Source organism: Citrus sinensis, chromosome 5 (assembly GCF_022201045.2).
Source record: "Citrus sinensis cultivar Valencia sweet orange chromosome 5, DVS_A1.0, whole genome shotgun sequence".
Classification (NCBI taxonomy): Eukaryota; Viridiplantae; Streptophyta; class Magnoliopsida; order Sapindales; family Rutaceae; genus Citrus; species Citrus sinensis.
This window is the reverse complement of record NC_068560.1, coordinates 2,178,238-2,205,527: the sequence shown is the minus strand read 5'-3', so window position 1 is coordinate 2,205,527 and position 27,290 is coordinate 2,178,238. Positions and strand designations below refer to the sequence as shown.

Genomic DNA, 27,290 nt, shown 5'->3' with positions numbered 1-27,290 from the left:
TTAGGTCAATAATTAATTAATAAATCCTATAATAATCATAAAATAATATTTTTCTTGTGCTCAATGATTGGCATTGATGCTGAAGTTAAAAGGCGGGGAGACAAAGTTTTAAAGCAATTCTTCTTAATTGTATATTAAAGAGTATTTTCAGGGGGAAAAGAAAAAAGAAAATGACATTTAGGATTTTTGTGGAAATTATACACAAATATACTAAATTTGTAGAATATTTATTATTTCATTTAATTTGCAATTTTTTTTTACTCATTCATTTTTGAATCACATTATTCCTCAACCAAATCCCGAAATTTGTTGCAAGTGAAGTTTTGAACCCCAAGCTTTTTCATCAAATTATATGAGATGTTAAAATAAATTAAGCCCAACTTTTATTTCCAAATTTTAAATAGAATTTCTAAGACTATATTAAAAAATTTATCCTACTAACATACAGCATACACAATAATTTTTTAATGTGGGTACCGGTAATATGGACATAGTTAATACGATGTATTTTTTAAAACTATCATTAATTTCATGAATTTTTTTATACTTATTAATTTCTCTTCTAATGAAAAAAAATTACTTTTTATAAACCTTATTTAAATAAAGAATGAATTAAAATTAAAAACTGGAAATATAAAATAAAAAGGATAATTTTTTTTTTTTAAATTCAAAACTGACACATGCATGCTTAAGAAAAAAAGGCAAAATTCCAGGACTCCCCTGAAAACATTCATCATTTTCATTTTTCACAAAACGCAAAAAGTGTAAACTTAAAAGCGAGATAGCGAGAGACGGTTACATTTTATTATTATTATATTAGATCCAACAGAAAACAAACTTTTTTCTCCGCTTTCAATTTCACTCACATTTTTCATTTTATTTGAAAAGAAGGTGAAAGTTTTGATAATTTGAATCTCTAATTTGATCTCATTTTTGAAATTCTAATAAGAATCTCTACAGAAATAAAAAAAAAGTTTTGTAATAATGGAGGCGATTGAAGAACTCGCCGAGCTGTCGGAGTCGATGAAACAGGCGGCCGCCGTGCTTGCCGACGAGGACGTCGACGACAAGTCGTCTTCTTCCAAACGCTCCTCTACTTTCCTTAATGTCCTCGCTCTTGGCAATGTCGTAAGTTTTAATTTATTTTTCTCTGTGTTTTTGTGATACGCTGTCGTATTAGCGTAATGCATGTGCGTTTCTGAGTTTCGTTGAGTGGATCTTTGGATCCATAATATTATAATGCATTTTGAAAGTTATTTAACTTAGTAAAAATTTGAAACAACTATTATAAAAATTGACATTCAAAATTGATTCTCAATTTACAATAAAATATTTAATCTTAAGAATTCTATAGGAATTGAAATAATTAAAAGAAGTTAGAAAATCATTAAAAAAAAGTTAAAATATCTAAAAATTTATGTTTTCTAACGTGAAAGAGAGAAATGTCATATGTAAAATTTAAAAATCTTGTTTTTCTGAAAAAAAAAAATACTTAAATTATAACTCTTGAGGCATTCTCTCCAGTATTTACGGTTAGTTATGTTTCGACGTAGAAATTGTAAATTTGACTAATTGACATAATTTTTTGTTTATTCAAAGCAACAGTATTGGATCCGATTTAATTGAATTCTAGTTTGTTAAAATCTAGTGAAGGTCTAGTATGATTTAATACCAGCCAATTTCTGGGGTTAGTACTGAATTTGGATTACAGAGAATGGGATGACATCCCAATTCTCTGGACTTACTAAGCATATAACAATCACTTCACTTTGCACCATGTGACTTTTTGCATATCAGTCAGAATGCTTCAGGTCTAAATGTCTGTTTGGGACTGTTCTTACTTAAATTTGGTAGCACACATCCTACGGTAGTTGTTGATTGAAAGCCATGGTACCTCTGTCCAGCATACCACCCCAGTGTTTTTTATCTGAGTGATTTGGTGGAGCTGAGGTTAATACTGCCCCAGTGTTTTTCATCTGAGTGATTTGGTGGAGCTGAGGTTAATACTGCCTGATTAGTGATTAGAGAATGTTACTAATTTTGAAGGAAGTCTGCCTTTCTTTTCTACCTATATTTTCCTAAAGAAAATTTCTAATGGCTATTGTGCTGTCTATATCAGGGTGCCGGTAAATCTGCCATCTTGAATAGTCTGATTGGACATCCTATTTTGGTGAGTCTTAATTTTGAGTCTTTGCAGTTTAGTAGCATGTTATTTTAATGGTTTTCTTTCCTGTATTGTGTTGTGAAAAGCCAACTGGTGGAAATGGTGCTACTCGGGCTCCTATACGTATTGATTTAAACAAGGATGGTTCTTTAAGCAGCCAATCAATCGTCTTATTAATTGACAATAAATCACAAGATGTTTCACCAAGTAAGAATTTTTTTTTTTCAATTTACAAATATGATATTGCTATGAAACTTTATTGTTCGATTTTGGTGGCCTAGTGGAGACTGACTCACAGCTAAAGAATCACTATCACTGTTACATGTATTTTATTTCGTACGGACTCCTTTTTTTTTTTTTTTGGGATTTCTGATTGTCCTTGGTCTTTTTGAATTGGCACATCATAATTCATAGGTGCTCTTCGGCATTCACTTCAAACCAGGCTAAGCCAAGGCGTGAGTCGTGATGAAATATATCTGAAACTTCGTACCAGTTCAGGTAATCCTTGATCCTAATCTTCATTTTTTGTTGATCATAAATGGACTGTGTGTCATGAAGTTAGATCGAATGGCATCTTACATGTGCATTTTGTGGAAGTTAATTTTTTTACACGTATTGTTTGATTGGTTTTGGAAGCTGAATCTTTGCTTTCTCATATTTGGATCCTTTCCACTAATTATTAGTTGCATAGACTCCCAGAAAGTCAATTGTAAACCATAAAGATATTCTCTTTGCCTAGAAATCTGGTTAATGTTGGCAATATATAAAATGTTTTACTGTCCCTGGGATAATACATGCAAAGAATTGAGGCTATTCTAAGATTGAAAACTATTAGTGAGAAACAATGTGCTTCCTCATCTCCATTTAGCTGGAGTTTCTACCTTTAGTGCCGCTCCTTTGGGTGGGTAATACAAAAATTTAACTTCAAAATTTTGAAAAATTGGTGTTTTAAGAAGACAGATTTAGAGAGCAGTTTTATAGGTTCAATTTTCAAGATTCTGGTCCAATATAAGAATCTTGGAAGTATTGTATGTAAAACACCATTAAAACTGAGCACAATAGCTCATAGTGGAGTGTTTGACATATTTGAGCAAACTTGATAGATTCCCTTTGATGTAGGATGGGCTGTCCTATGAAGATACATGGATAGGAAAGGTAAAGAAAAATAGTTTTAGATATCTTTGAGTAAACTTGATATATCCCTTTGAGTTATTGATGTAGGATTCGTTGCCCCATGAAGATAAAACAAATGGAAAGGGGAACAAAAATAGAAGAAACAGAAGAGACAATAGAGGTGAAAACAATTTTTTATTCCAATAATCATCAAATTCTTTCAAACAAGATAAGAAAGGCCCTATTTACAGTAGCCGAACTCTAAATATCATGAAATCAAAGGAAATCTACTTCCTAAGATGAAAAATAAAATCTACTCAAGGAAACTAAATATAACTCAAATGCTTGATTTAAATAAATAATAATTATAACCCTAGAATCTCGAAAAGATCTTAACTTGCATCAATTAGATTCTCTTTTGCCACTTTACCTGGGATGAAAAGATTTTTCCTAGTTGATCCCGAAAGTTGTTTTCTTTCATGTTGCCATGGAAATGACTACACTGCTGCTTTATGACAAGGGAAATATTTATATGTAGCTTAATTGCATTTCAGATGTTGATCATCACTTCCCCCAGGGGCTTTTGATCCTTTTAATAACTTATGATACTTGACTGCTGATGAACTTAAGACATAGTGTTTAGACAAAGAAATGAGAATTTTGAGAATGTGCAATTAGGGTAGAAATGGTGAAAAAGGAAATTGAGATTTGAAAAGCTTAATCTAGACATGTATTTTAGGAGGCCTCTATCCAGCACAAAGACAACAAGGACATGTTTCAACTCATCAGATCTCCTTTCTCTTATAAATCTACAAGTGCCTTTGGACAGGGGGAGGTAATAGCCATCTGGATCTCTATGGACATCATAATACATAATAGATTTTATACATAACCCTGAATCTGATGATAGCGTAAAGATATTCAGTTAAAACCTTAAGTATTTCTTAAATCTCTTTTCATTCAATATATTGTATATCTAAAAGTTAAATGTATGAAACTTTTAGAAATAAGTATTAAAAAATCTGCAGGGAAACATAAAAATTTAATTGTAGTGACACTGGTTTTCACTTTTCCTTTTGAAATGATTATAACATCTCATTCTAGTTTATGAGGGAGACTTTCTTTTTTCTCCAGCTCCACCATTAAAATTGATCGACTTACCTGGATCAGATCAAAGAATTATGGATGATGCAATGGTGAGTGGTTGAATGCGATCTTCTCTTTATTTAAATTTTAGTAGCAAGGATTTTATGACTATTGCTATTTTATTTATTATTATTTTTTGTCATCCTAAAGTCACATACTATGCTGCTTGTTACAAAATTTTTTAGATTCAATTATTAAATTTCAAGATACCCATCCTGTAAATTCATTTGATGATTTAATTTTTGTGGCTGTTTCTTCAGATTAGCAAATATGTTGAGCGCAGCGATGCTGTTTTGCTAGTTATTATACCTGCTACTCAGACACCAGATGTTTCATCATATCGAGCTCTCAGAATTGCGAAGGAACATGATGCAGATAGTGGGTCATTGTTGACTCGATCTGCTTTTTGTAGATTCAAAGAGTTATAGATTCAATGTCTCTTTACAACTTGTTTTTGGAGTGTGAGTTCTATTAATTTTTTTTTTAATTGATCATAGGTACTAGAACAGTTGGTATTATTAGTAAAATGGATCAAGCAGAGGGAGACTCGAAAGCACTTGCAGCTGTTCGGGCACTCCTATTGAATCAGGGCCCACCAAAAACATCTGATATTCCTTGGGTTGCTGTAATTGGTCAGTCTGTTGCTATAAGTTCTGTAACATCTAGTGGGGCTGCGGCAGATAGCTCTTTAGAAGCTGCTTGGCGAGCTGAGGTCGAAACTCTGAAAAGGCTACTAAGTGGAGCTCCTCAAAACAAGCTCGGTAGAGTTGCTTTGGTGGATACCATTGCTGGCCAGATTCGTAATCGTATGAGTCTTAGGGTTCCAAAACTTCTTTCTGGGTACATGCTTATATCTCAGTTGATTTGGTATAATGTGGGCATTATCTTATGCTTTTTATCATTATTAGTAATAAAGATGTTTTGACATTACTTGAAAACTCAGATAGGTTGTTCAGAATTTTGTTTGGTCAGACTCAAATACAAGTGTTCCTTGGCAAAAAAAAATCTGTCTTTCCTTGAATTTTTATTTATACATTCTTTTTGGGGAGTGTTCAGTTGTTTATAAGATTGATTTCAACACTTTACAATGCTGAGACTGATTCGGACAAATACATTGTTGAGCTTAAGCTCATGCATTGGTGCGCAGATGAGACTTTCATACATTGTTTATTTCCAATCTGAGTTCCCGTATCTTCACTACAGGCTTCAAGGGAAGTCTCAAATAGTTCAGGATGAATTATTGAAGCTTGGTGATCAAATACTTGAGAACACTGAAGGTACAAAGGCTTTAGCTTTGCAGCTGTGCCGTGAATTTGAGGACAAATTTCTCCAACATATAACAGGCGGTGAAGTGAGTTGTTTCTTTAGCAGTGGCACATGCATAATTTTTTAATTTCTATATGAAATGAAAAGCAGAGATGTTATGCCTTTGAATATTCTCTGTTCATTTAAGAGAAGGACTGGAATTTTTCTGGCCTCTAGATAACATTCACTTATACCTTACTTCATTAATGTGCTGTCCTGCTGCCTCAACAGTAGGTTTTTTGGATTGCGCCCACAGTCGCCCATTCTTTGTTCTTATTTTTATAGTCTTTGTCTTATCTGGTATGCTCCTTGAAGTTGGTGTATTTGAAGAGGTTGATACATTTAAAGTACAAGTAAGAAAGTGGTACATATTTATAGCTTTTCTGGAATTCCTCCAAGTAGTTGGACAATGGGTGAAATCAAGAAGTACATAGTGTAGGATTTAGTCCTGTAAAGAAAAAATTGACTTCTGTTGATTGATAGGACTTGGTCAAATCTGTTTCACTACCAACGTATTTCTTGTCTGACAATTTTGTTTTGTTTCAGGGTAATGGTTGGAAAGTTGTTGCAAGTTTTGAGGGCAATTTTCCTAATAGGATGAAACAGCTGCCCTTAGACAGACATTTTGACATGAAAAATGTGAAGAGGGTAGGTCTTACTTCCTATTTCATTTCATTTGTGTTTGGATGATTTGCTTTGCCTTGAATGGTTTAAATTGTATCAGGTTGTCTTAGAAGCAGATGGTTATCAACCTTATCTCATATCTCCTGAAAAAGGGTTAAGGTCCTTAATAAAAAGTGTCCTCGAGATGGCTAAGGAACCATCACGTCTATGTGTTGATGAGGTATATGTGCCTTATGCTTATACATCTTAGTGGATTTTCGTACATCAGATTTAAAAATATTTCTCTTGAGTTCTGCAATATTGGGCTTTCGCTTTGGTTGGTTTATCTTCCATGCAACTTATCTTTCGTTCGAATCATGTTCTTTTCATAGCAGTAATCTACATAGATAAATATTAGTCATCAAAATCACAATTCGCTTGAAACAAAAATCATGTAGCATCTGCAAATTTGATTGGAGTTATTTTATTTCACTCTGTTGTATTTTTCTGTGTTGCAACGGTAGCACCTACACCTTGTAGCTTGATTTACTGTGTCATGTTTGTGCACCATCCTATTATTGGAATGGGTGGCTTCTTATGGGGAATAGTGAATTCTAGTAGCACTTAATTCCTTCTGCTATTGATTGTGCTCCATTTTTGCTACAGTTTTCACTTGACCATGAAGCACATGGATCTTCTTGTAGTTGTATTTTTCTTGCTTTTCTCGTTAAACCAATTTTTTTGTTGGTTACAAATCAGGTGCATCGTGTTTTGGTGGACATTGTTTCTGCAGCGGCAAATGCCACTCCTGGTCTTGGAAGATACCCTCCTTTTAAGAGAGAGGTAATAATGTTTACCAATTCATATATACCTTTTACTAGTCTTGCTAGTTCCATTTTTTATTATCCATCTTATATTTATAAATCTTTTAACTAGGTTGTGGAAATTGCAAGTGCTGCCCTTGATAGATTTAAGAGTGATGCAAAAAAAATGGTAGTTGCATTGGTTGATATGGAGCGTGTGTTTGTTCCACCTCAGCACTTCATCCGATTAGTGCAAAGGAGGTATGTTAAAAAAGAAACATATACCTGAATTGGATTTTCTTTTCACCAAATTGTTTTCTTTGTGAAACAATGCCCTTCCTGTTATGACGGTTTTATGTGTTCCTTTTATTTTATCCAATCCATTTGATTTGATAATTTTTCATTTTTCATATTGTCTAGTTGTTGAGGATTTCTTTGGCTAATATGCATTCTTTTGCCAATTGTTTTGTGAAATATATGAATGGTGGTTTAAATTCTGTAATTGGGCATTAGGTTCGATTTCTAATGAAATTGGTTGATGATGTGAGGGGTCTTAGCACGGAAAGAGTAAACATGATTTGCTATGAAGAGACTGAGCAAAGGCTAATAAAATTATAATTTGTGTTCTCTCTTTCTGGTTTGTATGAAATCATAAATAGAAGATATTATATAATATTGATTATTGCTCCTAAAAGCATTAATATCCAAGTACCTGTTTTATTTTATTTATTTATTTTTTATTTATAAGAACTTGTGGGACTGAAACACATGGAAATTGTTGTAGTTTTGGGTAACAATGTGAGTAGTGTACACCAAATTTACGTGAGTATATTCTCCCTTTCCCTCAAATACATGCAGCTTAAACACTTTCTGAGTAAAGTGAAAAAGGAAAGTGGAGAGTGTTCATGCCTAAATTTTCACATCTTGTTTGTCATTTGTTTGTTTGAAGATATGTGAATATACATTTTCAAGAAGTCTTTCATAATCATGTCCATGTTTGTGTGCCACTTTACTAGTGGTTACTGTAGACAAATAATTCGTTCTTGTAGTTCATCAAAGAGTTCCACTGCCCAATATTTCGGAGGTTGTTCTGTTTGTGGTGGCCATCTAAAAACTCCATGTTGAAATGTTCATTTTTTGGTATAATTGTGCGGTTGCTTATTCTTTCCTTTTAAAAATTTTCCTTGTTTGATATTCAACTGTTTCCTTAGTTTGTTTTGTTTATCTGATCTTTAGCATTGTTTTTTACTAGAGTGGATAGGCAGCGTCGCGAGGAAGAACAGAAGTATCGATCTTCTAAGAAGGCGGCTGATGCAGAGCAGTCCATACTAAATAGGGTGTGGTTCATTTTACCCTTTTTTTTTTAAAACCTATGTTGGATTTCATGTGAAATTCCTTTAAGTAGGTTTCTTGATTTTGTATCTGTTGCATATACCATCTTCTCTCTTTTATTTTCAGGCAACCAGTCCTCAAACAGGTGGACCAGAATCTGGTGGAAGCTTGAAATCAATGAAAGACAAATCCAGTCCACAAGATAAGGATGTACAAGAGGGATCAACCTTAAAGACTGCTGGGCCTGGTGGTGAGATAACAGCAGGTTTGTGCTTAAAATGTCAGATAAATTTATAGTTATTTCCACAAATTTTTTCAATGATGCAATACAAGTTGGAACACTAGATGTGTTCTAGTTATGCTTTTCCTCTTTTTGGCATGAAAGTGGAGATGACTATATCCAGGATGGAAAGATGATCTTTCCACGTGGTAGGTTCTCCCCAGATAACTGAATCACCTAACTGGATATTTTAAAATTCTACCTATAATGTGAGGAACATTTCTTTACACATAAGATACATAACTTGATTTTTCTTATTTATGAAAACAAATAAATGTTTGCCTGAAGTTAGGTAAGGGGAACAAGTCAGAATTTAAGGTTTTTTTTTTTTTTTTCTTAGGCCTATATTTTAAAGGACTTTAAAGATTCACCCTTTTCCTTTATTTAGCTCAATTGCTAAGGAGTTGCAAGATAGCCTGGTCAGGATTGCTGAGATCAGTGGGATTTCTTACTTTGGGATTTCTAGTTGCAGGGTTTTGGGGCTTTCTGTTTACAGTTTATTGCAAGTTTGGATGACCATGTCGCATTGTATAGCTTTTGTTCCCATTTATGATTTATTTTTTCCTCTCCAGGTGACATCAAATTCATTTTTGTAATGTATATTGGTACAATTTTTCTTGTTTCTTATTAAGAAAAAGGTAAGAAAAAGAAAAGAAATGATTTTGAGTAGGCCTGTCTAATGTTGTAAGCTTTTAAATGCCTTCTTAATTGCTCTTCACTGTGTATTGGAAGTTTTATCCCTCCTTGTGCCCCATCTAAACCAAGAGTTTATTGCAAAATTTGGCAAATTGTCAACCCTATTGGAAAAGCTCCTGTTATTAAATTTAAGTTTACATGTTTAGTTTGATAACAGTTGTGTTTCTCACTCTGTGGTTGGACTACATTATTTCTTTTTGGCTTGTCTTGTTTTACTCTGTTGCTGCAGGATTTTTGTTGAAGAAAAGTTCAAAAACAAATGGGTGGAGCAAGAGATGGTTTGTTTTGAATGAGAAAACTGGCAAGGTTAGTTTGTGTACTTCAGCCTATGTGTTGAGGATTAATGATACTTGAAACCCTCACAGTCCTTCTGCAGATTATTTTGTCTCATTGATGGATCTTTCATGTATTTAAAATAGTCTATCTTCTTTGGCAATATGGTTGATTTTGAAAATCTTGCGAGATCCTTTTTTGTGCACTACTATATGTCTGTGCTTCCTCCACCCAAAGTTTTACCCCACCATGAAAATGCTTCTTTGTAAACAATCAAAACAAATCACTTTGGTTGATCAAATTAATTATTTTGTAGTTCTCCTTTGATGTGGATAGTGTTCTTTTTATTTTGATTTGGTAATATTATTTTAGCAAGAGTGTGCTAGTAATTGTTCTTTTAATAAGAGTATATAGGGAGTTAATTAGCAAGTTTTTGTTGGCTTTTGACAATGCTCAAGTGTCATGGGAGAATTAAAAAAATGGCAGTTTGCCTAACGTGTTTGGGAAATAGGAAGATCTGTGCATATTAATCACACAGATGAATGACAGAAAATTGCAATTAAATAGTTGGTGCCAAACTCTTTTGTCTTTTCTATTGATCCGTCCTTTGTAAAATGAATGAACAGAAATCTATCATTTTTTAGAAAAAAAATGTAATTCCCTCTTTATTAATATGTTTTACTTTTTCCTAATTTTGACTTTGTATTGCAGCTTGGTTATACCAAAAAACAAGAAGAAAGACATTTCCGCGGTGTTGTCACTTTGGAGGTATGACGTACCTGCTATGCCAATTATCTTTTTGTTCTAGACTCTGCAAATTGCACTTCTTTTATACGCCTAAATTTTTGGTGTTTGATTGGTTTTTCTCTTTCAATTTCATGTGCTCATCTTGTGATCCACATATTTTTTACTTTTTATATTTACTGCCTCTTGATTTAGTTTTGGCTTTTGGGTTAGCTGTATATTTATGATCTGTTTGGCTGTTGGTTGCCTTTGTTTAAATTGACTTTGATAATAAAATTATTTAAGTTTTTCTGTATTCTAACTGCATTTGCTGCCCAATATTTCAATCAACCGATTAGGAATGCTATATTGAAGAAGTTGTTGAAGATGAAGATGCAAAGAGTTCGAAGGATAAAAAGAAACAAGCAGAAAAAGGACCCAGTCTTATATTCAAGATCACGAGCAAGGTCCCTTATAAGACTGTTTTGAAAGGTAGTGATGTGCATATGTAGAGTGCCTGCATATTATTTTGGTGGTTGATTATTTACATTTTCCTTTGGACTTCCATGCCAATCTATGATGTATTTTTTAATTTGCAGCTCACAGTGCACTTTTGTTAAAGGCTGAGAATATGGCAGAAAAGTTTGAGTGGCTAAACAAGTTGAGAGTTGTAATCCAAGCTAGAGGAGGTGATGTGAGAAGTGACTCCATTCATCCCATGCGGCAAAGCCATTCTGATGGTTCACTTGTAAGTCAACCAAAGATGCCTATTGTTGCTTCTTATCTAATTTCATGGATAATTGGATGTAATGAAATCGTAGTTTCTGTTGATGTACTTTCGATTTTCCCTGCCCTTTCTTGAAATAATTGGGATCCTATATGTATATTTTCTCTCCATCATTCTGGTCTTCTGATGGTTTTGGTGGTTGGGGTTGTTTAGTTCACTGCACATTTATTAAACAAATTTGTAGTTTTTTACTAGCAGTCTATGCCTGTGCTTGTTGGATTGCTTCTAAAACTTTGGTGGCTGTGTATCTAATCACAGTGCAAACTCATACGCTTTTGTAGGATACAATGGCTAGAAAACCTGCAGATCCTGAAGAAGAGCTTAGATGGATGGCCCAGGAAGTACGCGGTTATGTTGAAGCTGTTCTTAACAGCCTTAATGCCAATGTCCCAAAAGTCAGTTCTTTTCTTAAATGCAAACAATTATTCTATCTCTATCTTTATTTTGATATGGTTCTTTTCATAATTGTCATTATTGTTCTGGTGAGCAGGCAGTTGTTCTTTGCCAAGTAGAAAAAGCCAAGGAAGACATGCTTAACCAGTTATACAGTTCGATTAGGTTAGTATCTCCTCTTATACGTAAATGGTGTATTATGTGCTCTTGTCGAGCTTTGATTGTTCTGATAAAGCAGTTATATGAACTCGGATATACATTTCTAAAATATCATGATATACTTTTAGATCTGTGCATGTGTGTGAGAATGCTGGTGTGAGATACTAACCTAATGTGCTCTTGTCAAGCTTTGATTGTTCTGATAAAGCAGTTATATGAACTTGGATTTACATTTCTAAAATAACATGATATCCTTTTAAATCTGTGCATGTGTGAGAATGTTGGTGTGTTTCAATAAAAGGACTAACTTTTGCTTATGTTTTGCTGGGTAGTGCCCAAAGTACAGAAAGGATTGGGGAGCTGCTTCAGGAGGACAAGAATGCAAAAAGCAGGAGGGAGCTTTGCCAGAAACAGTCTACCCTTCTTTCAAAACTTATCAGGCAACTCGGTGTCCATGACAATCGAGCAGCTGCTGCAACTACCTGGTCTAACGATGCGGTTGAACCAGGTAACGATGGCTGCAGAGCAGTTCACATCTTTTCTTTTCTCTGTTTGTGCTACACTTTTGCATGTTGATTTTGAGGTATGTGTAAGGGTGGTAGGAGCTCTATATCCGTTTTAATGCTAAAAGCTGTAGAACATTATTCTCTTGTGCATAATGATTAGCTTAATCTATAAGCAATGTTATGAATGGTATGGTACATTCTGTTAATGAAACTGGTTGAAAAGTGAAGTAGAACTCCTGTGATCTGGTACTTTTTCAAGAACACTATTTGTTTCTTAGAGATTTCAAATTCCAATTTTCCTTTATCATGACCCCAGAAGAATCATGAAAAAGAAAAGATGAAAGACCAGCTGTTTTTGTAATCTCACTATACCCAAGATTTTCAGGTATTGGCCACAAGGGTGAATTGTTGGTCACGGCAAGTTACATTGTTTTGTGTGTATCTTCTCTTTTAATTTTCTCCTAACTGCTGTATTATTTTTCAAATATGTTTATATTCAGAGAGCAGCCCGAGAAACAGTGGATCCGCAGGAGGCGATGAATGGAGGAATGCATTCGATGCTGCCGCCAATGGACCCACTGACTCATTCAGATCTGGATCCAATGGTCACAGTCGGCGTTACAGCGATCCAGCTCAGAATGGTGATGAGAGGTCTGGCTTGAGCAGCCGTCGTACACCTTCCCGATTGCCGCCACCTCCACCACAATCAGGTTCATCGTACAGATTTTAGATATAATTAGACCAGCTAATAATATCCATTTAATTTTGCCAGCTGGGTGTTTGGTCCTGGTCCATTTTTGAGCATTTCTCGATCTCAGATCAGGTTGCCATAGTGTCAAAGATATAGAACAGGTATCATTGTAGATATATGCAGTTAGAACCATCTAATTTTTTTGATGTAATTTCTATTTTTCATTAATTCTTCTTCCTCTTTTTTCCGCTGGGGAAAAAGCTGCTATTTCTTTATTTGTAGCCATATATTACAAATGTATTGGTTTGTATCGAATCTGACGAGCAAAGTAAAATTTTGCCCTTTTAATTTTTACCACAATTTTGTCATCTTCTCTTGGGGATTCCGGTTCTTGCGTGAAAGATTTGAGTTTTCATAAAAAAGGCAAGTCTAATATTACTGTTATTGTTATGAGTTCTGAAGTTTGGAGACTGAAGTTTATACTAGAACATTGTAAATTGATTTCTTTAAAGGTATTTACAAGATGTTTTATAGGAAAATGTCGAGTGTACTTTATCTTTTCAAACAGGTTGACTTTTACAAAACGCTAAACCGTCAGGCAAAAGCACTTGTACAGACTTTGTCTCTCCCAACTTCGTGTGCCTATTAGCACAACAAATAATTATGTTATCTTCTATCAGTAATATCTCAAAATAATACATTGTTTTGGAAAAAGAAGTATAGCCATAAAATAGAAGTTAAATTTTGACAAGAATAATAAAAGATATTTAAAAAATTTTCATTTTACAAGATCTTTGCTGATTTCTATCAACAAGGAACACCTCTCAGTAGAGGGGCGTGAAAATGCCACGGAAACTTTCACCGAAGGAATAGGGGTGCTATAATTTTGCAGCTGTTCAATCATAATACCGAACAGGGCGTAAGAAAATTTGGCAAATTTGGTTGTGCTCCCTAGTAGCATCTCCCATCCAAGATGTGATACAAAATATATGATTTCCCTAGTAGTTTTGCTACAACAAAGTTCCAGGCAGAAAAGAAGAGGCAATATTTCTGAAAGAAAAATTCAAAGATTTATTTTGCTCACAATTTTCTAATTGAAGAAGAGCAAATGTATGTTATTACCAGCTTCATTTTATATTTGCAATGTTTTTCCATATTATGTACAAAAGCTTGAAATAAGATCTTGATAATTATAGTTACAAGAAGTTCAAGATTGCATTTACAATGTTATGAGAATACAGGAAATACTGCTTTCCTTTTCAACAAGGCAACTACCTTGTATTTTTATCTTATACCATCCTTAAATGGACCAGATTCATGTAAGAGCTTCATCACAAGGTTAACCTGCAAAAAAAGAAAAAAAATGAAAAAAGAAAGAAAGGAAAGAAGAAAGGAAGACGTATAAACAAGAAAGCTAAATTTCATAAGGGCAAGTCTCTCTCTCTCTCTCTCTCTCTCTCTCTCTCTCTCTCTCTCTCTCTCTCTCTCTTTTTCTATGAGTGATCTTATTCAGCAGAAATTGTATAAATGATTGCGAAAGCAAAAAAAAAAAAAAAAGAGATGTTGATATTATAAAACACAAACTCTTATGGGTTTCTAGGACTAATCTTAACATGGATATTGCATATTTACAATAAAGTTATCATGATATCCAGTTCCATAAAGGAGGTTACATGAGAACATCAAAAATAGAGAATAGCAAGATTCAAGAAGCAAATAAACAGAGTGAATAAAATCGTTAAGCAAGCAGCACTTTGTTCAAAAATTGCTGTTCTGATTTTGACAAGATGTCCTAAAAATATCTGTATATGAATTAGAATGGGATGTTTTGTGGTACCTGAGTTGATTCACGCACTAGAAAGTTCTCTATAGGTTTCCTGAAATTTTCATGCAGAAGGTAATGGCAGCTGTAAGTTGTCACCGGTAGATAACCCCGCTGAATCTTATGCTCTCCCTGTGCTCCGGCTTCAACAGCGCTCAGACTTAGTTCTATAGCTGCTTCTATTGCCTGAAGTGCCACAAGATACCAAAAATAAATAACTCTGTTTGAATTCATAATCTAGTTTGCTTTTTAGTATATCATCAGAACTTGAGCAACGTATACCCCAAGAAATATCCCTTTGTCAATTAGCTTAACCTTATTCATACTCCAGCTCTCAGATTTGCCATTGGTTTTTACACCCACCATTTTCCAGATTATTCTTCTACCTAGAAATGTTTAAGAGATAAGAAATATACCTGGTAATAGCATGCTTCAAAATGCAAACTGGGATAATAGGCTCGAGGGTGACAACCCCACAGACGACCAAAAAGCGAGTCTCCGCCGATAAGATTTAATGCTCCAGCGACAAGTTCATCTCCATCTTCAGCGACAACAAGTAGCACCTGATCTTTCATCTTTGATCCCATGTCATGGAAGAAATCCCTTGTTAGATAAGGACTGCCCCACCTAAGGAAAAATCCACAATATATATAAGACCTAACAATTTCGGGTCTGGAAAATTTAAGGCAAGCAGATGTGAGAAATTCATATATGTACTTAACAATCACAAAGGATTTGAGGATAAGGAACAAACTTGTTATCAGTGGTGTTCTTGTAGAACCGGTAGAAGGAATCCCAATGCTTAGCCTAACAGGACAATCATTAAGTGAAATTAAGAGCTCAAGAATTTACTGATTGATCCCTACATTCTCCCGTTAAAAATGCTAGAACTATCACTAAATACCTTGATCTCATGACCTCGGAGCCGTTTCATGGTCAAATTCTGTGCAGAAATCTGCGTCAAGAAATTTCGCTCAAGATCATTAGCCAGTTGCATGAACCAAACAAAGAAGCCAACTGATTTCCAAACTATTCAGAAGTCGAGAACATATATAAAATATTGTTGCAGGAAGATATTATGTTCAAAAATGTTACAATTCACAAGGATTCACATATTTGACATTGAAAGAAAACATCAGCACATTCAAAGTACCTAATAAAGGTTATATTTACCAAATTGACACCAATAAAAGTAACAATGTTAACCTGGTTCTTTAACTGATGCTATAACTCAATAGTGTTAAGGACTCAAATCATCACATTTCTCTTGTAAAAGAACAAAAGTTTGGAAAAGAACAACCTTTTTACGCTCTTGACGAATATTTTTCCTTTTATTTTGCTTCATATCCATTAAGAACTCATCAAAGCTGCACCCATAGATGGAAACTTTTTATCATTTCCATCTTTGTACATGATAAAACAGATGATGAATTGGCCAGGAGCGAACCCTTGGCATTGAATATAATGGAACAAAATAAAGTGAGACAGCCTTGTAAACCAATTTCTCAATATTACAAAATGACATTTTACCAATAAAGAAACAGGATAGACACTACTAACTTTTTGTAGTTACGATTTCTCCAGTGGTACTGCATTCCAATCCTCTGAAGGAAACCTTTCTCCCCCAGTTTATGCCACTCATTTTCTGATGGGAAGGTAATGTGCAGTGATGAAACCCGAGACTGTCAGAAATATGAAGTCACATAAAGAGGTCAAGACACAGCAGATGATCCTGGTAGCCAACCACAGTATGGTAGCGATCTTTTGAAACAAAGAATCATTTCTCTCGCATTATCAAATATAAAGAATGGACTAAGAAATGAATATTTATTCTTTTTTTTTTTTTTTGGGGTTGGGGGGGGAGAAGAAAAGAAAAAACAAGTCCAGGATATGAAAATCTGCAAACAAATTTTTATGTGAATATGGCTTCAAATGAAATGAAAAGAGAACAACAACTTCGCGCATAGCCGTAGCTTTTATTTGATTCATACAATACCTTGGCAGTAAGATCCTTCATAGCAGAAATTATAACATCAATAACTTGATCTTTGATCGAAGTGTTACGTAATAAAATTCTAGGACCAGTTACTGGAGTAAAAGGTACACAACATTGGAACTTCGGATAATATCGTTCTCCATATCCATAGTAGGCATCTGCCCAAGAATGATCAAAAACAAATTCACCATAGGAATGACTGCATATCCAAAATAAAAGTGATGAGAAATAGTCAATAAAGCGGTTGAAGTGAAGCTTGTGAAAGAATTATATAGGAAGCTACATGAGATCTTGCTGCAGTAGATGCTAAACCTTTTAAGATAGAGCGGAACAACACCTAAAACATTTTCACACTCATCCTTGACAACAATATGGCACGGCGTCCATCCTGTCTCCTGAAAACAGTTTACAGACAAAACTAAAATAAATGTGGAATCTTCAGGATGTTTAGATTGATCATATTGCAAAGAAGAATAGCACTGTAGACAAAACAACAAAAATAATCAGAACAAATTAATTTAGGCAAAGGCGTCTAATAATTGTTTATATTTTTTTCTGAATGTTAACATTTTTGGGTCACTCAAGGAAAGATCCAAAAATGAATGCCAAAAAGAAAAAAAAAAGATCGAGAAATGCTATACTTTAGAACTCGAAGTTAAAAAGTAAAAAACAAAACTTATATGATAGCTCTTTCTGTAATGTTGAGAAAACAAATGAAAAAAGCCTACCTTTCTAAGGCAGGAGAAATTTGGGAACCAGAATTAACGAGGTACATGCTCAATGAAGAAGCCTCTATAAAGGGTTAATTAACAGTAAATTTGAATTCCGTACTTGCTAGATGTCCAAATTGATTAGCAACTATTAATAAAACTAAAAAAGATGCAGCACGCTGAAGTAATTATTTACCTTCACGGCACAACCTGTCTCTTCTAAGCTCGAAAGAAACCCATGGGTAAGAAATGGATTAAATTTCTCAGGGCCTGTAGCATCCAGAGCACATGTGTCCCAGTCATTTGCTGAAACCTCTGAGATTGAAGAAATAACTGAAAGGCATATCTTCTTAGGCCCTCCATCATTTTCAGCAACTCCCTGAATTTAGCATCAATAATATGCATTAGCTGAAGGACAAAGCCGCTAAACACAACCACGTATAGATAGCATCCATATAATCATAGTTGTTATAGGACCATCAAAAGAGAACACCTCTGATCCTGACCCTGTTAAAGTGAAATCTCCCAGCGAAGAGTCCAATACTTGTTGCTGCACAGACTTCTTAGTTCCCCAAAACAATGCACAAATTCGAGACGACTGCACCTGTCTCCCAAAACTGTGTCTACATGGTGATCTCCCCTACAATTTCAAAAATCAAACGCCTATAATCAAATGAACATTATCAGCATCAAAATCTGGCAATAAACAAAACAGTAATGATTTAACCAGCACCAGCAACCATTTTTTATTAGCACATGCAACACAACTGCAAGCCTTCATCAGGGAACTTTGGACAGCATTCTGTTAAAAAGATTCCAGAATCTTTCATCTTAATCCTTTTCAACACAACATTAAATAAAGCCTGCACTTCTCTTAACCTTTTGAGTCAGATTCACTCATCAAACCCAATTTTGGACTGGTGCCCCAATAACATTGAATGAATCATAACAGGCTTACAAATATTAGCATCAACATTTTTCTTGATTTTGTCGGGGATTCATTTATCTTATAGCCTAATCAATTCATTTCATTTTCAATTTCCTATCAATTTAAAGAAAGAAGTAATGATGCATCAGGAAGCGCTTCTGAGGAAACACGTACGAAAAACACTTTCTTTTTAATCAAAATCAGCTTTTGACCAAATACACTTTAACTTCATAATAAAAACTACATTAAATTACTGAAATTGGAGAAACAAACAAACCACAACAACAACAAAAATAAAGAAGCTAAAATTAAAACAAAACATGATAAAAATTATACTACTAATTTGCAAGAGAGAAAAGAAAGTTACGAGCTTGGGAGAAAATCGACGGAGAAATGGCGAAGGCTTGCAGTAGCTGCTTACTACTACCGCTACTGCTGCCATACTATTTTTTCGTAACTGGGTTCCGGTCTCTGAACTCGAAAGAGAAGAAACATTGAACCCATCAAAATTGGAAAATAAAAGATTATATATCTTCCACGTGGCAACCTACAAGGCATATATATTAGCATTGTTGTTTTAGTTTTACAATCTTTTTTTTTTTCTTTCTTCAACATTTACTTATTATAAATGATATTATTTAACTTTAATTTTTGGCACCAAATAATTTTCGATCAGTTTTATTTAACTGACTATCGAGGTTAGAATATAGTTTTATTGTTATAATTTCATATTTTTACTTTGAGTTAGTTTTAGTTTCGAAATTAAAATCTGAAAGGAATTTGCAATGTTGTAACTGTCTTTTTCACTATTTTACAATATTATAAATTCATTTACAACATTATCAACTTGTCTCGAACTTTAATCCTGATTGAAAAATTTTTGCTTTTACTTTACCTAGTAAAACCATTGTTTTCTTTACTCTCAAATAGCGTCTTAATAATTTACAAAGATCAATTGTCAAAACACTTTTATGAGTGAATCAAGACTTAATATGTTTTCTCATGTGTATTATAGACGTTGATTTTCTTTTATATTTTAGAAGTAGCTTTGACATATTTTGAACAAAGATTTGCATTTTATGTAGAGGGATGGGCCCAAATCAAAATTTTAAACCATTATCTTCCCTAAAATTAGAATTTAAGTGAATTGTGAATAGTCAAATAAAACTGCCTAAAAATCACATGGTCAAAGAAGAGGTAAATTTTTTTTTATCTATATAGTTTAAATTAATTAATCTATTAATCCCTATATTTTAAAAAATTACCTAAAAACTCTTGTATTTTCGAGGTTTAAGTGGAATTGGCTACAAAGACTTCTCGTACACCTTGAAGAGAGTACCCCCCCCCCCCCAAAACCAACTTCTTTTTAATATTCCTCCGAGGGATCTAAAGCTACAAAGCTTGAATATAATATAGGCAAAATGTACGGTTTGTATACTATTTGAGCTACACATATTTTATTTTTACAGTGTTTCCATTAGAATTTCCTCTTTTTATTCTCACTCGAAGCTTTGACACCATTTTCTTTGAGTCTTTATATTGTCTCCACAACAATGAAGCTGCTTTTGTGATCTGAGAACTCTTCGATCTTCTCAGCAAAGTGAAACTGCCTTACAAAATCTTCCCAGGTAAATTGCTTTGGTTTCTTTAATTTTTCCAGCCTTGCTTGCCAATTTGCCATTTCTTAAAGTCCGGGTTTCTGCATCATCAGAAGCATTAATTATTGTCTGTATGTATATATTAATACATGTATGTGTGTGTGTATACACACACATATACAATCAAATATACAGAATGAGGTTCTGTTTGTTATTGAGATGTTATAACTAAAAAATAAAAATTAATAATATATGGTAAATATGATTTTTAAATAATAAATTTGATAAAAACAATAAATATATTGTAGATTTGCCTGCTCAGTCATAATACTAAACAGGACCCAAAAGATATAAAGAGACTTCCAAAATCAATTAGCTAGAGGCTCTGCGGTAATAAGAAGCAATTTTGAGAAGCTAAACTTTTTTCTGAAACTAATTTTGCAAGTTAATTATAAAGCCATGACTAATAATTAAGTACATGTGTAGGTGTTATGAAGCCTTTGCCCTCTACTTTTACTTTACGTACATGCAATTAGAAAAGGCTTACCATCTAAGATTGGGTCAAAGATTCTTCCTTGGTCATATGGTGCACTTCCTCCAAATTCTTCTGACGGTCACTTTGCTATATATATATATATATATATTAAGGCTATTGATATGTGGAGCAGATTTATCATAGAGTACGAATCTCAATCACACACGCAAAATGATAAATAATAAAAAATTTATTATAATTTTAATCGTGTGGTTATGAAGGGGTACTCTACCTTAGATCAACTCAAAATAGCCAAACTCATATATTAATTAAGAAATAAAAAGCCAATTAACCAAATTATTAACAAAATATTTGAAATGTACGATTTCTTTTTCCTCTGATATTAAAACGTACAGGAAAGTTTATTGGAGACCCGGAGTTTAAGAGACGCTAAGTCATGTGCCCTGGCAACCCTGTCGTCATCAGCAAATCCACCTACCAAACACAAACCAAAATTAATGAATTTAGAGTGTTATCTAATAAATATAGAAAATGTTAATTAGGCCACTATTTTGAAAATACACTTTTCATGAATTAATAACTTGACAGTCTTACATAGTAATTAAAAGTTGCAAAGAAAATAACTAAACATGTCGACAGAAGAAAAAAAAATGGTTAGTAACTAATCAATAAGATGATTAAAATAAATGAAATAGAAGATTAAACATTTTGCAGAACGAAACCTGGACGATCCTCAGTAAGTTGTCTCATGACCTCCAGTGGGGTTAACATCTTTCTTCTTTCAGTGGCTGAGCCTTGGGAGGTGGAGTTGCTGCAGACAGAAGCAATGTTTGTTTAATGATCACCATTTATGGAGTATATGTATAAAATGCATCTTATATTTTTTTTTTTGAGTGGAAAATACCTTCATTTCAACTTAAAGAAGAAAATAAGTACAACAAGTAGGGAGGGTATGAACCCATCCAAACAATAGTTTCGAGCATCTCTAGAGCTAGCTTAGCTAAAGAGTGGGCTATCGCATTACAAGATCTATTAGCATATTGGACACAAACTGAGCTAAAGCTCTTCAACATGTTCTGTACGTCTGAAATGGTCCAAAAAATCTCGGATCTGCAGCCCCGATTGTTGTTAACTAACTTAACAATCTCTTGAGCATCTGATTCCACAATAAAATGCATCTTATATTAAGTAACTTGATAAAGTGCTTCTTATAGCAATTTCCTTCCTAGACTAACCTTCCATTGACTACGCCTTTTGGGTGTGTTTGATAAATTCAATTCAAAATTGATTATAATTAAATAATTTGATATTTAAATAATCAGAATTGATAGATTTTTAAAAGTAGCTTTCTAGAAATATGATTATTGATATTGTAAGATAAAACACCAAAAATACCGTTACTAAAATATATATTTTGAAAACCGCCTTTACACTAAAACCATTAGTTAATATTTACTAGCATAAATTAAAATTAAAAAAAAATCATTGGCTATTGTTTTCACCAAATTTTGGTTAGGATATAATTGGAACCAATTGAGTGGTTCTCACTGGGTCTAACTCAAATCTAATTCAAACAAATAAATTTATATTTTAGGGAAACTTGTGCTTAGTTTGGATTTAGGTGTGTTTTTCTAATATTTGGGGTAAGTGGTTTAGTTGAAATACATTGGGTGGTAAGATAAAGTAATGTGCATAGTAAGCTGAGGTGATTATATGAGGAATAATAAGGAGAGCTCAGTGGAGCCTTATCAGAGTTAATTTAAGAAGTTGAGATGGAGGAAAAATGTGTGCTTAAGAGTAGCTCAGGTGGTCTAACAAAATATTCACCATAACTAGAGTAACTTAGGTAAGCTCATACATGAAACACAATTTGGACCTCAAATTGAAAATGTGTGAAATAAATATAAATATGAAGAATACGCAATGTTTACGTGGTTCAGCCTTTGACTTACGTCAACGAAAGTAGGCCATCATTAATCCACAATATAACTGAGAGGTTACATAAGATTTTATATTATTCAAGATAAATAAATAGGCTAAATAGTTATATAGAAATGTTTGGTGTTGATAAGGATGAAGATAATGAATAATGGTGTGGAGAATGGTAATATGATGAAGACGATAATGAAGGTAGAGAATAAAAATGACCTTCTGAAAATAAAAAAGTGGGTGGTGATCTAAAGGATAGAAAGAAAGAAGGGAGAGAAAGAGGAGGCCCCCTCATATGGGTTTAATAAGGCATTTATATAATAGAAGTTAATGATAAAGAGAGTGCATAAAAGTCAAGATAAGTGTCACTCTTAGGTTAAAAATGAGAATATTTTAAAGTTATGTGTCATTGAGTAAAAAATGAGAAGAATATTCTTTTGTATTAGATTTATTTTTTCTCATAAATATCTTAAAAGTGTCTAACCTTGACCGATGATTTCCAAACCCATCAAATGTAATAAATTCTTCCAAATGACATATTTATACTGTCTAAGTATTTTGTGTATTTTACCCTTATAATTATTTATGTGTCATTTATTTATTAGTCAACAAATATCATTTTAAAATTTACCCCCAAATAGCTATGTCAGTGTGCCATCAACTGTAACAATGCCACCGTCGGCAACCAAAGATCAATCCAGTGAAATCAAAATGGGCATACTTTATTAGACTCAAACTTTTCTGATCTATGTAATGGTATAGTTGCATCATTTGCAAAGGAGTTCTTTTGGTGGGCGACAACTGTACCATTTACAAAGGGAGTTCCTTTTGGTGGGTGACAACCAATTTACGGTGAAAAAAGTGTTGATGCCGAAATCCGGATGAGTTGGTTAGATCTCAGATCCTTGCATCATCATTAAATTTGTTTGGTGGGAAGCTGATGATTAGTTAGCACCATGAGCAGATTTTCTATGAGCAGATGTTCTGTGAGCAGAAAACCCATGAGCAGATAATCCATGAGCAGACGATCCATGAGCAGATAACTCATTAGCAGGCAATCCATGAGCAGATAACCTGTGAGCAGACGATCCATGATGCGAGATTCTGGTTGTCCTCGTTCTACGACCAGGGTCTCTGCTCGATCAACTTCACCACGACCAGGATCTCTCCTCGTAAAGATTCTTCTCCAGAGGTTCCTGCGCACACAGACAGGTCAGAGTACGCCGGTTGTTTTCCCGGCGCAAACCCTCCGACGCTCAAGTTAGATATGAAGGTTCGGGGAACGCTTGCCACAAATCTTATGGTTGTTAGGTTGTTTTCTCTCTTTTAGAATTGCTTTTATATCTCTTCTAATCTCAAAATTGCTAACCCTTTTACCTTCGTTGGCTACCTTTTTATAGGCTTCCTCTGAATCCCAGTTTTCCACAGTCTACGCCCGTTATCCTCCCACCTCTCGAACGTGGATTCCCCATTTCCGTAGTCGTGGGTGGTTGCGTGGCCTTCGTGCCTAGATTCTCGGGCTAGAGAGCATGCCTTGCCAACTGTCGTTGACCGGGTCTCCTCGAATAAACCCTTAGCGAGAATATAGCAGGAATGACTTTATGCTTCTTACAGGAAATTGGCCTCGCGGATGACGTGCTCGTGGATGAGCAGGATATTCCTGCCCCTGTTCCCCTGCTACCTGGCTCTTACAGGACACACCTGCTCGCAAACTTCTGCCACCAAACATCTGTTCATCACGTCTGGTCTCGTCGGAGTATTTCCCTCAAACAAAAAGTATAGTTCCATTTGGTAAATCATAAAATTTTGAATCTGATGATAACAGAGAATAATTCATGATACAAGGTGTTCATAAATAAAGAAATTAAGTACATGAGAAATTGCATTATAAGTCTGAAGTTTATATTTCTCACCTCAAATAATATCTGGTAAATCGCTGATTCAATAATCTTAAATTTTCTTCATGATCTTCATCTCCTTCTTTCCTTCCTACATCTGATGTTCCTCCACATTTCCTTCCTCGTTCAACAACTTTGGTTGTATTTTTCGCTAGAAATATCATTGTCAGGGAGTACATCTGAAATTTTTCAACTTGGAAAATGAAACCTTTCTACAAGATGTACAAATTTGATAGAGCTGTAGTATTATCTATAACAAACAACATGTGGTCGTTTTAAAGAAATTAAATAAAGTTTATATTTTAATAACAAAAAATCTATATCCCGAAGAATCCACTTTATAACCTGACATATAGTGTTCTATTTATGACAAAAAGTATATAGTTCTATGGAATAAGATTTTGTCCTAGTCATTTTTTTTTTTTGAAGAAAAATTTCAAGTACATAAACTGTAGTTATTGAATAAGAATAATAACAAGCATGCACGAACTAGATTTTTTTTTCTCATTACGTTCATACCTCCAAGATTTGCAAACATATTGTAGAACTCCTTGATCAAAAAATGGACATGAAAACTAGTATTTTATTATTATACCCTTTAATTATCGAAACTTTACTTTAACTAAAAATTTAAAATTAATATTAATAATAATTGACAAGAGATTAATGAAAAAGTAACTCATTCATATAAAAGCAAAATGTAATGTAATGTGCTGCAAAGACATTATTATAAAATCTTCGTGCTTATATTTACACTTTTTATAAGTACGAGGTGACAGAGAAACAATTTACGAGGTGATCGAGGAATAATTTCTAAATATTTAAAATAAAATGACATAATGTATAATATTTAATGTTGTCAATTCATGATTCGTATGTACTATTTCAAATTATAAAAGCCCATTTAACACATTTGGTCTAGATTAGGTCACATTCATAACGGATATAAAATTCAAAATTGGAGGGGATAAGTGTAAACGTGCAATGCTCTTTCAGTCTCTAAACAGTTAATAACTCATATGTTAGCGAAGTTGGCTTTTACTGAAACTGTAGTTTGGTTGGAGGGTTTTCCAGCAGAAGTAAATTGTGTACTCTTTGATTTCGTTGAAATGAAATGAATTTGTTTAAGAGAAAAAGGAAAAAGAAAAGAGTATCTTTTAGTTATGAATTAAATTTCTACGGGTCAATGGAGAGAATGAGCAGGAAACAATGGTGTCTCAAAATTCATCGATGGAACTGGAAACAAGGGGGCCACAAAATTCAGCGGCGGAGGCTGGTTACCAGCCCCGCCGACATCAATGAGGATCATGAGCTGGAACGTTCGTGGGTTGGGGAACGAACGAGCGTTCCGAGAAACAAAAAAAGTTCTCCAAATGCAAAGGCCTCAGATACTGTTTTTGTGTGAGACTAAGCTGGAGCCTAAGCAAATGCAAAGAAGAGGTAAGGATTTAATGTTCGATAATTGTCTTGCGGTAGATAGGAGTGGTCTTGGAGGTGGCCTAGCTCTTTTATGGAATTCGGAGGTAGTAGTAGAGGTTAAATCTTTTAGTAAGCATCATATAGATGCTATAGTGAATTTCGAAAATGGCAGTTTTTGGAGATGTACGGGTGTTTATGGGCATCCAGAGGCAGAGCAAAAACACAACACCTGGACATTGTTGCGTAGGTTAGCAAGTTTATCCCCACTGCCGTGGCTTTGTTTTGGCGATTTTAACGAAATATTGCTTCTGAATGAGAAAACAGGGAGAAATAATAGATGTGTGTCAGCTGTTAATAATTTTAGAGCAGCAGTCAGGGATTGTGGATTGAGTGATTTGGGCTGTATAGGTCGTCCATTTACTTGGTCAAACAGGAGATTTGGGCCTCATTTGGTGGAAGAAAGATTAGATAGATTTTTGTGTTGTCGGAAGTGGGGAACCATTTTTCAGGAACACGCTGCTCTGCACTTAGAAACTTGGACATCTGACCATAATCCGATTATTTTGGAAGTGGAAGAAAAAGGAAGAGGAGTTAAGCACAGAAGAAGATCGTTCACAAGGTTCCATTATGAGGATATGTGGAGCCCGTATGAAAGATGTAAAGAGATAGTAAAGCAAGAGTGGGTTGATGACAATAACTGGAGTCTTGGGAATCCTGTTGCTTGGTTTAAAAAGAAGGCAAATGACTCTATGGCAGAATTGGTAAGATGGAGCAAGACGGAATTTGGAGGCAGAAAAAGGAAATTAGAAGGTCTGATGCATGAATTAAAGATTATTAGAGCAAGAAATGAGCATTATTCTAGCGGGGAGGACATAAAGCTTATTGAGAGACAAATTGATGAGATGTTGATCGAGGAGGAAATTTATTGGAGACAAAGATCGAGGGCTGTATGGCTCAAGGAAGGGGACAAGAATACAAAATTTTTCCACTCCAAAGCCTCGGCGAGGAAGAGGAAAAATACTATAAGGGGAATTTACGATGAGAACCAGCAGTGGAGAGAAGAAGCTGAGGAAGTTGACAGGCTGTTTTGCGATTATTTTGACAAGCTATTTACGACAACGCACCCTTCACAGAATCAGCTGGAAGCTGCCCTAAAAAACATGCCAATCAAGGTGAATGCAGAGACCAATGATCAGCTGAACCAGCCTTTTTCGGAAGAGGAGATAGTAACAGCTTTGAACCAGATGCATCCAACAAAAGCTCCGGGTCCAGATGGTTTACCGGCTGTCTTTTTCCAAAAGCATTGGAAATCAGTGAGCAAGGGAGTGTTAACAACGTGCCTTTATATCCTCAATGAAGGAGGTAACATAGCTCCTTTAAACCACACTTATATAGCTCTAATTCCAAAGATTGCTAAACCTAAGAGGGTTATGGATTATCGGCCTATTAGCTTGTGCAATGTAATTTATAGAATTATTGCAAAAACAATTGCTAATAGATTAAAACAGGTTTTGCATCTT

The 27,290-nt window shown here is 34.3% G+C and overlaps 2 protein-coding genes across 5 annotated transcripts; one reads left to right on the top strand and one right to left on the bottom strand.

Moving 5' to 3' along the window:
* The first annotated feature begins 733 nt into the window (after positions 1-733).
* On the top strand, positions 734-13,342 carry LOC102626565 (dynamin-2A-like). Of its 4 annotated transcripts, XM_006470931.4 has the most exons (23): positions 734-891; positions 961-1,128; positions 2,120-2,170; positions 2,251-2,371; positions 2,579-2,662; positions 4,412-4,473; positions 4,684-4,801; positions 4,921-5,263; positions 5,627-5,774; positions 6,275-6,376; positions 6,453-6,572; positions 7,091-7,174; positions 7,268-7,395; positions 8,387-8,471; positions 8,593-8,731; positions 9,672-9,748; positions 10,427-10,483; positions 10,798-10,930; positions 11,038-11,186; positions 11,507-11,620; positions 11,716-11,783; positions 12,110-12,285; positions 12,784-13,342. In XM_006470931.4, exons 2-23 carry the CDS (start codon positions 985-987, stop codon positions 13,011-13,013), a joined length of 2,733 nt encoding a protein of 910 aa, XP_006470994.2. In that variant the 5' UTR covers positions 734-891; positions 961-984; the 3' UTR covers positions 13,014-13,342. The 4 variants fall into 4 exon arrangements, with proteins under 4 accessions (XP_006470994.2, XP_024952765.2, XP_006470995.2 ...); XM_025096997.2 differs by having other exon boundaries at positions 739-1,128; XM_006470932.4 differs by lacking the exons at positions 734-891; positions 961-1,128; positions 2,120-2,170 and adding an exon at positions 4,017-4,112 and having other exon boundaries at positions 2,321-2,371.
* Positions 13,343-14,060: 718 nt separating this feature from the next.
* Positions 14,061-18,961, bottom strand: LOC102627043 (uncharacterized). The gene is made up of 12 exons (XM_006470933.4): positions 18,798-18,961; positions 17,996-18,142; positions 17,699-17,881; positions 17,105-17,187; positions 16,793-16,991; positions 16,357-16,478; positions 16,097-16,163; positions 15,701-15,751; positions 15,551-15,603; positions 15,213-15,423; positions 14,812-14,982; positions 14,061-14,318 (listed from the first exon to the last, which is right to left on the bottom strand). The coding sequence occupies exons 1-12, from the start codon at positions 18,870-18,872 to the stop codon at positions 14,259-14,261; spliced, it is 1,422 nt and encodes a 473-aa protein (XP_006470996.2). The 5' UTR covers positions 18,873-18,961; the 3' UTR covers positions 14,061-14,258.
* Between the last annotated feature and the right edge of the window lie 8,329 nt (positions 18,962-27,290).